The sequence below is a fragment of the Stegastes partitus genome, unplaced genomic scaffold (genome assembly GCF_000690725.1).
Source record: "Stegastes partitus isolate 25-593 unplaced genomic scaffold, Stegastes_partitus-1.0.2 Scaffold950, whole genome shotgun sequence".
NCBI lineage: Eukaryota > Metazoa > Chordata > Actinopteri > Pomacentridae > Stegastes > Stegastes partitus.
In genome coordinates, this window is record NW_007578681.1 from 162920 (window position 1) to 178984 (window position 16065).

Genomic DNA, 16065 nt, shown 5'->3' on the forward strand with positions numbered 1-16065 from the left:
GACTGGTGACCTGTCCAAGTGTCCCCTGCCTTCACCCTGAGTCAGCTGGGATAGACTCCAGCCCCCCGTGACCCTCGTGAGGATTAAGCGGTGTATAGATGATGGATGGATGGATAGTTTGTTGCTTGTTTGATTTATTTTGTAAGTGCACAGTAGCGCTATGTTTGCTTTATGGTGTATCAGTAGCAGGTATTGGACCAGCATGCACCGAGGAGGACCTGGTTTCTGTACCAGAGCAAGAGAAGCAGCACGGCCTGTGATTCATTGTGCTCTTGTTTGCTTGTTTGCATTGCTTAAAAAACAACAAAATGACACTGATTTTGACAGACAGTAGACTCATTTTGCCATTTAGATTCTTTTAATTTTTGCAATTACATAAATTCTAATAAAATTCTTCTTCTAATATGACCAAACAAGAGCTGTAGTGATCATCCTTCCACAACCAGGACAGTCCTTACCTGCACCTTTATTCTTGTTTACAATCACTTACTGTATATGACATGGGGAAAAAATGCCAATGTGTGTGGAATCTGACAAAAAAGGTCAACTGTATCATGTGCTGGTGTACCTAAATTAAAAAGTGAAGCTCAGCAGTATAGCTAGTGTTAAAAGTCTGGAGCTCTGCAGCGTTATTTTGAATGTGTGTTCTTTATTTGTGAGTTTTCAGTGTCATCCAGTGGCCACAATGAGTCACTACAGTCACATAAGGCACAGAAAGGAACGATAAACACACGAAATAGTGACAGAAGACAAAAGCACAGCTCCAGACCAAATTAAATTCTAAATCACTTTCGGTAAACTAACCTCTTAAGACCTGGCGTCCACATGCTTGGACATCACATTTTCGGTTATATTACCACAGTATTTAATTTTTATTTAATTTTATCAATATTATTTTATTATTGTTATTTATTTTTTATATTTAAAAGTTTTTTTTAAATAAATGAAATAAAGTTCAATAAAATAAAAATATTTTAAAAATATATTTGTATTTTATTTTCATTTTTTTGTTTGTTATTCTCTTTGCTATTTCATCTGATCAAATAGCAAAGAGAAATAAAAAAAAATGCATATCAAACAAGAGCTCGGGTCTTAAGAGGTTAAAGTGCATTTTCTTTCTTTTTTTTTTAAACAGATGCACGACGTTCTCTGCAGAGTGTAACTCACTCAAAGGAATAGATAGTGGTCGTATAAAAATCCAACTTGATGTGCTGCAAGTCTTGTTTGGTAACGCTAAGAACAGTTTTTCAATTATCAGTGCATGAAAGCTCATTTTGAAAAACAGCACAAGGCTGTTTCAAGGGTTTATTTTTATAGAGCAGCACCTGGAAAGTTGTGCACTAATGACACACAGACTTACCTGAACCATACATATAATTTACTCCTAGTTTAACCTTAACATGAAAATAGATTAACCCTCAAACCAAAATCTTTATTTACTGAAAATGTCTTCCAAAATTATTTCCCAAAATGTACTGATTTATATCATACAGACCTAATAAAAAAGGAGATAGGTGCCCACAGCGTGCCTGTGTGAAAAGATTTTTGTCTCCACAACATGAGTCTTAACATATACATACGCACACACATGAAATACAGGTCGAGTTAAAGGAGAAAAAGAAAATTTGTTTATTTTGATATCATAGAGTTGCTCACTTTAAAACAACCACATCACATTGAGAAACAAGAGAATGGAGAATAAAAGAAAAAAAAATATAAGCATAAGAGTTCATACATGTCTTTCCATGGCTGTTTTCTTCTGACCTGGAGGAGGATTAGAGGAGGAGGTGGGGAGGTCAGAGGTTAAAAAAAAAGTTTCACAAAGTCTTATATACAAACAGCAGCCCGGATGATACAGATTTATTCATCCTGTGGCACAAACCAGTCAGATCACGTTTTATTTTCAGTTGAACTGGTAAATTAAACTAGACAGACGCTGATTGAAAACGACTCCGAGAAGAAAAAGTGATGCTCTATCTGTGTTAAAAACAGTTCAGAAAGTTTGTGCAGGGACAGTTTTGCTGAAATGTCCGTCATACAGTAGCCGCGGTGCCTCGTTTCAGGCTCCTGGTTCTGCATGCTACATGTGTATTTGGATATAGGCAGTAGAAGCAGGACTCTAGATTAGAAAAATAGCTCTTACAACAGACCCAAGACGTACAAATCATGAGGGAACAATTAAAAAGATGACGTTATAAAAGTCATAATATACAAAAGGGAATCCATGAGCACTGAGAAAATCCCAAATGAGTCGTGGAAAATTTAGTTTTTCGCTCCCAAAAACAGTTTGTCAGTTTACGATGAATCCAGCTGTGATGCGTGGAGGCAGTTAACGGAGGGGTATTTTGCAAAAAAAAAATAAAATAAAAAAATAGAGGTAGCTTCGCCCTTAATTTCAAATACACCAAAATCATTTAAAAGGAAAAAAAAAAACACACACACTCAGCGAGCTCGTGGTTTTGAAATTAAAGACAAACATTTTGGTGCTGATCGTTGAATCATACGTGGGTTTTAAAGTGATACTCCAAGGCAAGAAATTTGAACAATCATCTTTTCAAAGTAGACTATAACCTGACTGATAAATACTAAGCTTAAAAACCAAAATAAAAAGTAGAATATGATACAGAAATGATTGAAGAAGTTAATTCAAGTGTATTTATATTTATTTAAGCTTTAAAACATCATTGATTTTTATTTAAAGCTTCTGCTTTTCTCACTGGCTGAAAAAGAAGCTGGCAACCTTTCAAACTTTTAAGAGGTTAAAGTAAGAATTCATTTATTCACGTCGGATTTGGCAGCATACAGTGTGAAGCAAATTCATTTAGCTGTTAATAGAGTAAAAAGTAAACTGTGAGGCTGATATCAATAAAAGAACAAAGAGTAGCTCGAACTAAATAGTGATAAACTACAATATAGAGAAATAATTACTGAATACAATAAGAGGCTAGAGAGCATAATTAGCATTAAAAACACAATTTGATTCCATGAAGATACTCTGGATTCTATCTTTAAAGGTCCCATATGGTGACAATCCATACTTTTTGTTGTGTTTTGTGGTTGTAATAAACCTTTAGGTGCATTAAAAGCTGTTCTCTATTTCCACATTAAGTACAGTTTCTACATAGATACCAATAATCACCAGCAAAGTACACCAAATGATTCGCTTTTGGCTGCAACAGTGAACACAACAGCCTTGATGCACTCCCAGCATCTGAGAAACTGAACCCCTGTTACTGTTGACAGTCATGTCCCGACAGCAACAACAAGAATCCTTAGTGTAAGCATGTTGTGCAGCTAATGTGGCTAACATTAGCTTTGATGGTCTGCCCACAGGTCAGAGCTCTGTGGCAACACTGAGAAACAATTAGAGATGCTGGAAACTCTAGTTTAGACCAATAAACAAGGACTTGGTGAGTTTCTATGTTTTCATGTCGCATGTCGTGCTTCAGGTCAGCCTAAACTTAGCTTCTGTTTACATCTGTTAGCTTCTCTCCTGCTCTCTGTGCTCGCACAAACTGCATGTTAATACAGATAAATTCCCAATAATGCTGTTCTCATTCAAAGATTCTTCTAAAACAGCGACTGAAAAGCAGCTCGTTAAGACTAATGTTAGACAGCAGTCAACGTCGTATGACAAACTCCCCAAACACAAGATAAAAACAACAGCTTTGCTTTGAATTCAACAATATTTCCAAATGATCACTCAAAGAGCAACCTAGATTCAATAGAAAAACCTAGTCTCTACTAAACTATGTCCCCGTACAACTGAAGTGCATTCTCAGTTACATTTTGAAGGGGCCGTCAAAGACTGTTGGCGCAAACCAGTGACCAGATTTTCACCAACAAAACCGATATTCATGTCCTGCAGTGAACAAGAGATCATTAGTGTCAAACTCAAGTTTCTTTTTCTGTCATGTTTTAATTTTGGCCCCAAAATCACTTGGCTAGGGTTAAGAAAAATACAGTTCAAACATGACCTTTCACTATATGTTTGAAGCTCTTCCTCCATTTTCTGGGTTACCAAGGCGACAAGTCCCACCCCATCTAATATGTAATTAATTTGTTGGCTGAAAAAGACTGAGGCGATAAAATGAACCGCAAAGATGCATTGATTAGAAACGTGTCTATGATACAAAGCAGAAAAAGCATTTCCCTCAAAATGTAACTGAGAATACAGTCTAGTTTCGTAGGAATGTCATTTTGTGGAGACTGGTTTGGATGGAAAGTCTCACAGATGCAGAGAGAGTCTTCTTCCTGAAGGGGGCAAGGGCACCAGAGGCTCAGCTGCATTTAAAGCTACAGACTAAAACCAGGAGTTATACAGTCATAGTGAAGTTAACCATCTTTTCAGTATTTTGAGATGAAGCCACATTCTGGGGACGTGTGAAACCTTCATTAATCTATTCAAAAGAGGCACAATATGGGACCTTTAATTGGCTGATTGGAGCTGGAGTAGCACTTTAAACCTGTCCTTCCTACTTTCTACCACCAGATGGCGGCACACACAAAGGGCTGAACATTGAGCACGCTGCAAATCAGAACAACGAAGAAGGCCGTGGTTTCAGAATCAAGTGGAACGCATGTTATCGCGCACACGTTTAAAGACCTTCAAGTGTTTTAATAAAGGGTCTCAGAGGAGACCGTCCTTGTTAAAATGTACCCGAGAACGTTTGTTTGTGTCTACTGTGGCCCTCTTTAAAGGAACGTTTAGTTCTGTGTGCATTAAGGTGGAGGGAGGTCCGGTCTCGTAGGGTTTTTTTTTTTTTGGTCGCATTGACCTTGACTCCATCCGCTCTCATTCTAAACAAAGGGACACTAAGGGCCAAAGTGGCGTCTGCAGGCTGCTCTGTCAGTACATCGATCCTCACCTGCTCATAACTAACACAAACTCCCTCTTTGTCCTCTGTTTTAAACCCACCGGACCCTTTTTTGGAGGTGAAATCTTTGCTCACTCACATGTCTGATTTCATGAAAGTATCATTCATCTCATCTCCGCACATTCAAACATCCGCACACACAAATAAAGAAGCACACCACCCATTTCCTCTGAGTTCTTCAGATTTAAACCATCCCTCTCCTCCGAGCGTTTTGCTCTCAGTTGCATCCCCGACTGTTCTCCTCTGTTGTCGCCTCCGTTTTGGTTCCTTCCTTGTCTTCGTCCTCCTCCTCGTCTTCCTCCGGCGCCGCTTGGATCTGCTTGGTCGACTCTCTCACGCTGGAAAACTTGTCAGACTGTTCGGTGGTCGCCGTCTCTTGGTGATCTGGGTGCACAAACACTGGCGTTAAAGGCTGCAGTGAAATCAACTCTGCTGGTTTTGGCTTTTAGTTGATGGTACTCTGCTTTTTTAAATTGTAAAATCCTGAACAATTCCCTGATTCAAGCCTGTAAACTAACATCTTTGACTTCAGGTCAGACAGACAGTAGAAGCTGTGAAAATCTGGCAACAAGGGCACCAGGAAAAATATTTTTAAAAATTATTGAATGCTTTCACGTTTAAACACAAAAAACTGAAAACAATGGCAAATATCTGTAAAGCAATGGTATTTCTATCAAATTTAAATATAGATATTTATATAAATACAGTAAATATGTGTAATTTTATGCTTATACATTGTGAAAGGGTAAATTACCATTTTTAAAAATACAGATTTTTGATGTGACATTATTTAAAGTTTTGGCATGATTTTTTTTGTTTCCTTGTTTATTTTTTGTTTTTGTTTTTTGTTAGTTTTTTCCATCAATACTGAAATTAAGATTTTTTTTCAGTGTCGTTTTTGTTTTACTAGTAAAAATCTGGAAAATTACAGTCAACATTCTTTTTTTCATTTTTCAATCTTTAATATATATAAACTGTCTTTCAAATAACTGCAAATGTCTGTAAAGTATTGATACTTTGGGTGGGTTTCAAATATGCTATGCAGTTTTATGGTCAAACCCTGTTAAAGAACAAATTACTAATTGTTCTAACTAAAAATTATGTACAGTTATGACCTGATTTTATTGTTTACATGTAAATTCATATGTTTTCTCTGTGATTTTACCAGATATTATTTGCAATCTAACAAAAAAAAACATAATATTTGTAAAATAAGAGGGCATTTTACAATAAGTTACAGTTAAAAACTGTTTAAAAACTGTTTTTCCATTTTTATTTTATTTTTCCTTGGGGTTTTTTGATCGATATTTGTTGTTGTTGATAAGCCCACACATTGAAACTTGGTTAACTCAACATAATATCTGAGAAGAGATGAGTGTTAAAAAGAACAACTGCAATAATTCTGGTGATTTTACATGCCATTAGTGCTTTTTGTTTTCCTTTATTAGCTGCACAACCACTTTAGAAGATTAGAAACACATCAGATGCGACTGCGTGTCCTGATTCCTGCTAAGTTTTCCATGTAGTAAACTGAATTTTCATCAGACCTCAGTCATATGATGAGCAGCTACCTGATCACATAACTTAGTTTCCTTGATTTGCCCTCTGTGTGAGCCCCAACTCTGACTAAAAGAACAGATGAAGTGCAATCAACGGACCCAATCAGTGACATCCTGTTTGTGTACTTTGTGTTTCTGCAGCCTCTATAAAGGGATTTACTGAGAGAGTCTGTCATCTGGGCCCACAGAGCAATAACTCTGAATGAAATGCCGCCGCTCTCATGTGACACGGTGGAGATTATGAACCAATAATTGTGCATCATAAAACAAAACACACTTGTTTATTATGAGCAAGTGTACACGCGGAAAAGTTTTGTGCAGAGTTTTGCAGTTTAGTTGTGCTGGAGACCAAATTTGCACAGATATTTGGATGCGATTTACAACTCAAACTCGGTCAAAATGTTTTAAATAGAGAAGAACAGAGAACAGGATCATGGCTTTGTTCTGCACATTGATCCCAGCTGGTCCTTCTGACTGGTTTAGGTGTTGATGCTGAAGCTGATATGACACTGAGGCTGACATTCAACACAGACTTTCACCTGGACTCTGACAACAGCAGCAGCACTCTTCTACAGAGAACAGCAGCTCTGCTCTACTGACAACAAGTAACACTTTGATGCGCTATATGAGCAAAACATATCTTTTAAAAATCATTTTCAGCTGCAGATGTTTCCTGTTTTGCTAGAATGGAACACCAGAAATATTCCTTTTTTTCTCAATAACTCATCTTTTCAAATATTATCTCATACATGAGTTAATTAAGCATCAGACTATGTGCTTTTCAATAATATCAAATACACAATTTTGACGAGAAACAAACATTGAACAAAACATTAATGAAAATCTGTCAAGTAGGACTGCAGCAATGATTTTCGTTATCAGTTAACAACTAATGATGCACTCTAGAAAATGTATGTTTTGTAAATGTTTAACTGTAATTTTTGGAATAACTTTTAGTTATTTCACAGATTTTTAAAGTTAGTAACATTACAGATAATAACTAGTAAAATCACAGTACAAAAATGTAAATAATATCTGCATTAAAAATCTGTATTTTGTATTTATTTATTTTTTTACAAATGATTAGATCATAAAATAACACTAGTTTTTACTGTATGAAAAAGGAAGAAACATAATTATTTTTAGAGATAATTGCTGTCATTTGAAGAAAATGCTATTATTATTTTACAGATTTTCCCTGTTTTGTTAATTTACAGATAATATTTAGTAAAATCTCGGACAAAAATGAAAACAAAGACTATTGTTTTTACAGTTTTTGAACATTACAGCATTCTGGCGCACTTAATAATTTTGAAAAAATTCTTTACTTGTTTGTTTGTTTTTAGCATTCAGACTGTTAATAAAACCACCTACAGACGGGTGACAAATTAAAAGAACAAGCTGAACCCCTGACCTCTATAGCCCCATTTACTTGTGGAGTCCCTCAAGGCTCCATTTTGGGTCCCATCCTCTTTTTGTTGTATATGCTGCCTCTGCAGTTAATATTGTTTTACTGACAATATAGAAAGAAATCTGTGTATAAAAATAAAAAATAAAGATTCAGTGTAGCTCTTGCTGGTCTGCTTTAAAGATATTTAAAGTAAGACAGATCTAAACCTTCTCAATCTTTAGGAAAATAAGACTGAAATGTTAGTCAGCTGTACCTTTGGGATGACTGTTGTGGCTTTGAATTGATCTTTCGTGAAAAACCTTGACATGATCTCCATGATCTGATTTAAATTTGGCTGACAGAGCAGCTTGGGGGTCAAAACCAGTTAAGACTTTAACCAAGATGATGGCTGGTTTCTACTTCAAAAGACAAAGTTACTCATGCTTTAATAACTGCTACGTGAGACTTTAGTTTTTTTTAATTGGTTCACCTAATTTAGTAGAACTCTGGCATCTTCAAACGCTGCTTAGAGCAATGAGGAACCAGATGCTCCTGGATGTTCTGACATTCGGAGACACAAATAGTAGTGATCGAGCCTCTGCGGTGGCTGCGTCTAATATCTGGAACAGTTTGTATGTAAAAACTGCTCACACTTCAGAAAGTCTCCACTGCAGACCCTCTTCTTCACATTGGCATTCGATTCAAGTAGAGCTTGACACTCTAACTTCATCTTTTATAGCATTATTTATTGCGCACTTAATATTTTCTTGTCTTTTTATGCAGATTTGTCTCACAGTCATTGCGTTTTATTGGGTTTTATGGCCCGCTGTGGTAATCGTGCATCACTCAGACTCAGCTCTTGTCGTTTTAAAATGTGCTTTATAAATAAAATTGACTTTGAAACACCAAATGAGGGAATATCTTTTAGAGAAATAGTGTTAATCTTTGGAATGAAGTTCCCAAAACTTGGAGAATCAATACCCAGGAGCACTGAGGCTGTTCTAGTAGTCAATAACGCATTGCTAAGTCACTTTATTCTGGTTTTTCCTTTAATTTGCCACCCAAAACGCAACCTGAATGGAGCCAAATGTTTGGATGCCACAATGAAGAAATCTCAAATTTTGAGAAAACTTTAGGTGACAAACATCAACCTGAGTGTAATATTATGTGTAAACCTAAATAAACGGAGCCAATTTAGTGAAATATTAATATAGATAATCATGAATAAGACTGATTAGGATGTTTAGGCATAAGCTTTGTCATAAAAGACAACTTTTTAAATGTTTAGAGCTTGTTGTTTAAGCGAGAAATAGCAACAATGGAGTCCTAAAACACGCTAAAAATAATCTTGAAATTTCACATTATGTAAAAAGCAATGAAAGTGTCGGGGAAAGCGGGAAATTGTGTCATTCATACAAACTAGAAGGAAAAATACACCTGTGGACACTTTGAAATTGCTGAATATCTCCAGTCTGAGTCAGATTTTGTGATATCAGATTAGGATTTTTACTGAAAGTTTACAAATGTTGCACAATTTTCCAGATTGTGCATGCATACAACATTTGTTTTTCAATTCTGATGACTTTGAAATCAGCCGAAGCGTAGCAGAAACCCTCATTTGCTGCATTAAATCAATGTTCTTTTTTTGGTTGGAGCTGTGCTGGGTGACTTCACACTATTCATGCTCACAAAAATAACCAAACCAAACAAGGAAAATCCAGTCAAAGTGCCAGCGGTTGTGTTTTGGACAGCTTTAAAGTGCCTCGAGGTGTATTTTTCCTCTACAAACACAGTGTTGTCCTTGCAGCCACAGTGTTGTTGTCGTCCCAGGCTGTCGACACAGAGCCTCCCTCTCACCAGCAGCTTTGGTGGGAGATGCTTCCTCTCCCTCCTGGTCCTCCTCATCCTCCTCCCCTTCACAAGGGTCTTCCAAAGGAGGGTAGACACCTAGGTTCTGCATATGCGCTTCAGCCATCTTCTGCACAGCTACACACAGGTGAACACACAAACACACAACAGGACCACACCGACACATGGACACAGGGATAGAGGGATATGTTGTTTTTGGTTTTACCACGCTTCAACACTGTCAGTTTTTTATCAAGGGTTTTTTTGAACGCGTGCCAGACCGGCAGGACGCCAGTTAAACACATGCACCGACAGACAGACAGACACACACTGATTTTATAGTTGTTTTCCCATCTGTTTGTTTGTATCCTCGTCTTTCCTCGACTGATATTATCTCAGCTCTGGCTTCCTCGAGGTCACCTTCATTCTTTCACACCCTCACATACACCGTTTTTTTTTGTTTTTTTTTAGCTTATGCAACTAGAAATGATTCTGTTTCAAGGGCACTTTTCTGAGGCTTCCTCTCATTATATCATCACTCGACACCCAGAAATCCCAGATAGATGAAACTCTGCTGACAAATTCTTTAATGGCCAACGAAGACACAAAAGAAAGCTCATGCATGTTTTTTTTTTTTACTCAGGCCTACATATATGTGTGTGTTCATGCCTGTTTCTGTGTGTGCGCGCCACAGCTGTATACACAACTGACTGTAATCCTGGATGATCCAGACTTTCCTCGACTCACACTCAGTGTCTCACAGCTGTCACACTCTAATCTCTCCACACAGATATATGGGTCCTGCTGTTGGGCGTATAAGAGCAGAAACACATAGAAAACACGCCTATGCATGTTACAAACGCGCATGCACAGAGGAAGTAAAAAAAAAAAAAAAAGAATGATATAAAGCCCTTTTATTGCATATCTACCCATCTGTCGCATGCAAGGCTTCAGAAAAAGCAAAAGGGAGGGGGGGAAGAATGACTGCAGCGAAGCACGGTAAAACAAAAAAATAAACACAAAGGGAGTAGCACGACACACACAACCGCCACCTGTAGAATGAAAGCTGCTAACCTTTGAGTGATGGAGGCTGGTACACGTTTGGATTAACACGTTTTGGTTTGAGCACGCCATTCTCGCCTACGACCCACTGTGGATGAAGAAAGACAAACATTAATACGACTTCTCCTTAAAGATCCCCTCCGAACACTCACTGATGTGCTTTTCCACAAAAACCAGCTTAATTCTTTAAGATTTCTTAACATTTAACCTCAGGTATGGCTCATTTCCCTTGTGAAAAGTTCCAGGAAGCTAAAAACAAAATGCAGCTATGGTTTATTTTGATGGATGATCTGCTGGATGCAATGCTGAAAACTTAGTTTTTCACATTGCACTAAAGGCCTAATCACACTTGTATAAGCTGCTATGGCTTCCAAACAAGTTGTGGTGTTAAGACTGTATGCGCACATCTTGTTCTCATCTTGAACATAAGCTCAGAAACCCCTTAAAAGAAGTAAAGCAACAACAAGTAAAACACATTAAGTTGTTTTCCACTGCAGGAACTTGCATTGTTTTGCATGTTCCAGTCCTTAAAGAACCTCTTTCAAGGACATTTTAAGGGTAGAAAAAAGTATTTACTTTAGGTTAGAAACTTCTAAAAAAAAACTTCTGGGTGGATATCTGTGCTGATTGGTAAAACTCGGAGAAGACAAGTGCAGATTTGTGCAGATTAGAGAACAATAACAGGTGTTTTTCTGCCTTCTTGATGTTATTGTCAAATAGTAGTCTTCTTTCAAATGTTAACAACAGAAAATTCACCATACAGGTGAGCATAGCAAACCATTTCTCACATGGTAGTTATGTGCAGTTGAAACTGTTGGATTCTGCACTGTAATGGAAATCTGTGCTTAGTTCCTGCAGTGGAAAGCCACCTTATGTTGCATAAAGGGTTAGAAAAACATGTGCCAAAGTGTACAACAAATTTACATATGTCATAGTTTCAAAAATTCAGCATTACAAGGCATGATATTTAAATGTACTGCAAATTACACAATACAAAGTGCTTTACATTCTGCATAAAACATGATGATGATGATGATGATGATGATGATGATGATGATGATGATGATGATGCAGTTAATGATTTGGACACATATTCAAACCCAAGATCACTTTTTGTTGTTGTTGTTTTTTCATAAATGCCCCTTAACATCAATTTTTAAAAAAAAAAATTCTTCATTCCCTTTATTCCTATGGGTGTGTCCTAACATGCAGTGACCACGCATGCGATGCAATACTTGTACAACAGGTTTTGCTTTTCAGAAATGTCAGTCGTCAGATTTTTGCATTCTCACTTTTTAATTCTCCTCTATCTTACCTTAGCCTTTGACACAACAAAAATGTACTCAACCATCTGGAAGGTTTTATTGATATCAGTGATGTGGCTCTGCAGTGATTAGTTTCTTACATTTCACATAGGGCCTTCTCAGTAATTCTTGTCACATCTTCTACTCACCTACGGAGTTCTACAGGGATCCATGTCGGATCTTTTATTATTTTCCATGTATTTGCTTCCAGTGGAACAAATTCTCAGTAAATATAACATCCATAATCACTTCTATGCAGATGACACACAATTGTATGTTGTGCTTAAGCCCAATAGTAATGATGTGTTTTCCTTACTCCCTGACATTAAACACTGTATATCAAAATAAGTCCTCAATGACTCCAAACCAGAAATCATAATAATCTGTAGAATAAACTGTAGAAACAATACCAATTATTTTATGCCTGGTTTGGGAATGTTGTTCACTGATGTTAAATAAATGTGTGTACTTTAATGCTCAGCTGACAAGGCACATACAGTGTTGCTTCATTCAGCTCATCCTGATCTCTAAAGTTTTTTCCTTATTTTTCAAACTAAGAAAAGCTCATCCACCACCTCTGAACTCGATCATTGTAATGCACTTTACTTCAGCATCAGTAAGGATTATTTACTTTTAGTTCTTTTATAAATTTGCTGTAAATCATTATCTCAGTTTTAGAAAGGTAATAAAACAAATAAAGGCAGAATTATAACTATTTTACTGCTATTGCATGGTGGTAAGAATGCATATTTTGATGCTAAGAAAATGTTGTACAGAAGTCAAATAGCTGTTTCCCTAGTCAAGAATGAACCTTGAAGAATTTGAAATGAAATAAAAAGGGCTTGGGTTTGAACAATGGCTCATGGGTTTGTGAGGGTGGACATATCACAGGGACAAACAGGGAATTAAAGAAAAAAGTTAGAATCTTTGAAGTTGGGAGCAAAACGTTTACTTCTTGGGGAGGATATATGAGGATACACGGACACCTAGTATTAAAAGGTGTTTCGACTTCACCTTTACCTGATGGGTGGACTGATCATCCTCAGGAGATGATTGGTCGGCGACTCTGAACAGCGTGGCAGGTGTTGGCCTCCTGCGTCGGATCTACAAACGAGCACAAACAAAGGGCAGCCATAAATGCATGAATAATTAAGCTGTTAGCTGGCGCTGTATTATTAATAACGTTCAGCACAAAGACGCGTCAATCGGATGGGAAATGCTCGTGACGTGATCATCCAGTCCTTTAAAAACTGATGCTATAAACAAACACAGTGCACAGAGGAAGCCCTGTATCCAACATCTAAGCTTCTGAGACGGGATTTAATTGAAATAAGTGACCTCCTCACGCGTATTTAAACATCTAATCCTGCCAAACAGAGAGTCCATGGAAAAGGGGTAATTCGGAACTAAATGAACCCAGCCAGACACTCCCATCCACTGTTAAACCTCCACACTGCGTCTTGGAGGTTCAAACCAGGTAGCTGATGGCAATAAGAGTGCAACCAGGGCCGAATCAACTCTAACTATGCCATGCACAAGCTGCTGTACACACTGAATTCTCTGTCTCTGGGAACAAATGCCCAGCTGTGCCCATGCAGCCCTGCAGCTCGGCAGCATCGAGGCCTGCCGGTGGGAATGCAACCCCTCAGAAGAACCCATTGTGCCTGAGATAAAAATTCATTTTGAGCATGAAACACTTGTTGGTTTGTAGTTTACCAACACAGAGGGTGCTGCGTTTGAAGAGAAGCTGTGTATTTGGATGGAATTTTGCAAAACTTGTTAGTGATTTGTCAGCACATCGATGCAGTCAGTTAGGTAGTTAGTTCACTGATTAGCCAAATGAGAAGAAAATTGACTGTTTTGATGATTGATAAACACCTTTAAACCCCAACAGCAGCAAGCAGGTTTGAAAGACCTGAAGTTACACCATTTATTACACCATTTATCAGAGCCAGAAACTGTAAAAACTGAATTTTGGAGGAGAAATTCAACTTTCCGACAGTCAGGAAAGATAATCAAAGTTTAAAATCATGATATTTCATCAAAATTAGTTTATTCTACATGTCTCGTGTTTTTAAAAGTCACAAAAAATTAACAGTTTGCACCAGATTACGTCTAAAACTAAAAGTTTGTGCTCCTTGGTGCAATTAAGAAGTCATGATTAACTTTGCTTTGACCAACAGTCAAGTCCAGAAAATCCAAAGAGTTTTCTGTTGAACTGCAGGCAGTGTTTCCACAAAGCATGGAAAAGACGACGAGAGAGACTAAGAGGAAAACAAAACACACTGGATCAATAAAATAAATGCAGCATGGCTGGTATACGGCAATATGTTGGAAGATACATCCAGCATGGTGAAACATCTTTCTACAGTTAAGCAGAGTTGAATGAAAAAGTTTGTAGAGGCTGTAAAAACGTAAAAAGTTAACTATCTGTAGCATGATTTTGCCAGTGTTGGTAGACAGTTTAGGACATTATAACTGTATTATTCTGCACAGGAGACGTTTCTGAACTTCGAGCCATGGTTGTGCTGTTTCCATAGAGATGCAGGACATAAACAATGTATTTAATATTTTTCTCACTGTAAATTTAATTTAACTCAAATAAGTTATTTTACAGGGTTTTTTCCTGTGTTTTTTGTTTTTTTTAAAAATATAACTGATACTCTTTGACTGTTAAACATTACATCTTTTTTATTATAATTAAATGTAAATTAACTATACTGACACTTTCTGTGGTTTTAAAGAAAAATAACAGATTTTTAATTATTATTTTATTTTATCTGACTTTGATTTGTATCATTATTTCAAAGTGATTAACTGCATAAATACATTCAAAATGGTAAATTATGATCGTTTTAAATCACAGGGTTGGCTGTTTGACCTTCATCACCTCTATGGGCCAAAGTCAAAAAGGTCAAAAAGTGCAGACCATCAATTATTTGTGTCATTAGATTGTTTGATGTTTGGCTACTGGAATCCTGATGCACATTTTCTGACATTTTCTGAACTAAATTTTTGATCATATAACCAGAAAAACTGCCTGGAACTTGGTTTGTGGTGAAAATAATCATTAGTTGCCACCTTAACTGGCTTAAAGCAGCAGTTTGAGGTTTCCGTGGACGTTTCGCTCAATTTTTCCCCTTCGTCACTCAAATTTAACACAGTCCCTGTTCAAACTATAACATTTTAACAAGCCGCCTTTCGAGCGAACAGGACGTGACTGTTTGATGGCCAGAAGATAAGTTCAGGGTGGAGTCTGAGGCCTTCACAGAGAAAAACTGCACATGCACAGCTCGGTGGTTTGGCTCAGGTCCCCACAGTTGTACAGAATGACTCGCTGACATCTATAAAACTACCTTTTTGGAAGAAACCTCGGGTAAAATGAGAACACCAGCGGTGCAGTTGCAGTAAGTGGATTTGGCCGGTGAGACAAACGAGGCATTGAGGAGTGTCCTCTGTGCTGCAGGCCAACCTTGGCCATGACTTGAACCTGAGCGCCGCTGTTTACGGCTCCACACGACATCACAGGAAGCACCCTGGCTCTCTATTTTGCATACTGGGAGCCGTGTTTGTGTTCGCTGTGTCGAGCTGTGCGTCATCGCAGCCAGGCAGCGTGTTGCCAAAGCAGAGGTTTTGCCGGGACGCGTGGTGGAAATGTGCTGCTGTCCGATTGGGAGTAATCAAGCGTGGATCTCACCCTTATTTATGACACCAGATATAAGTTTTAATCTCATCACGCAACTTCCAGCTTCCTTGTCTAGTGTCATTTTCATCTCACTGCATCTTGTTTGGCTTCATATCTAAACAATATCTTCAATAATCACTGTGATGTTACTTCTCAGTAGTTCCTGAATCATGTGCAGCATTTCATACTTTCATTCCTCAGGTGCAATATTTCAGTTTCATGGACAATATTGTCAATATGGGCAATATTTCATTTCCTTTTTCAGGTGTGATATAATACTTCATATCATTTTTTCACTATCATATGTGATACTACTGTCTACCTCAGTATAGTTACTTTT

At 37.5% G+C, this 16065-nt stretch overlaps 1 protein-coding gene across 2 annotated transcripts in view; it reads right to left on the reverse strand.

Annotated features, from left to right (window-relative positions):
* Window positions 1-1605: 1605 nt before the first annotated feature.
* ppp1r1b (protein phosphatase 1, regulatory (inhibitor) subunit 1B) overlaps window positions 1606-16065 on the reverse strand; it is a 36030-nt gene continuing 21570 nt past the window's right edge. The window contains exons 2-5 of one of the 2 annotated variants that reach the window (XM_008294245.1): window positions 13055-13144; window positions 10749-10824; window positions 9684-9812; window positions 1606-5261 (exon numbers count right to left, since the gene is read on the reverse strand). In XM_008294245.1, coding sequence (XP_008292467.1) covers window positions 5095-5261; window positions 9684-9812; window positions 10749-10824; window positions 13055-13144 — 462 coding nt within the window. In that variant the 3' untranslated portion in view covers window positions 1606-5094. The remainder of the gene's footprint in view (window positions 5262-9683; window positions 9813-10748; window positions 10825-13054; window positions 13145-16065) is intronic. The other variant, XM_008294246.1, reaches the window with a different exon arrangement.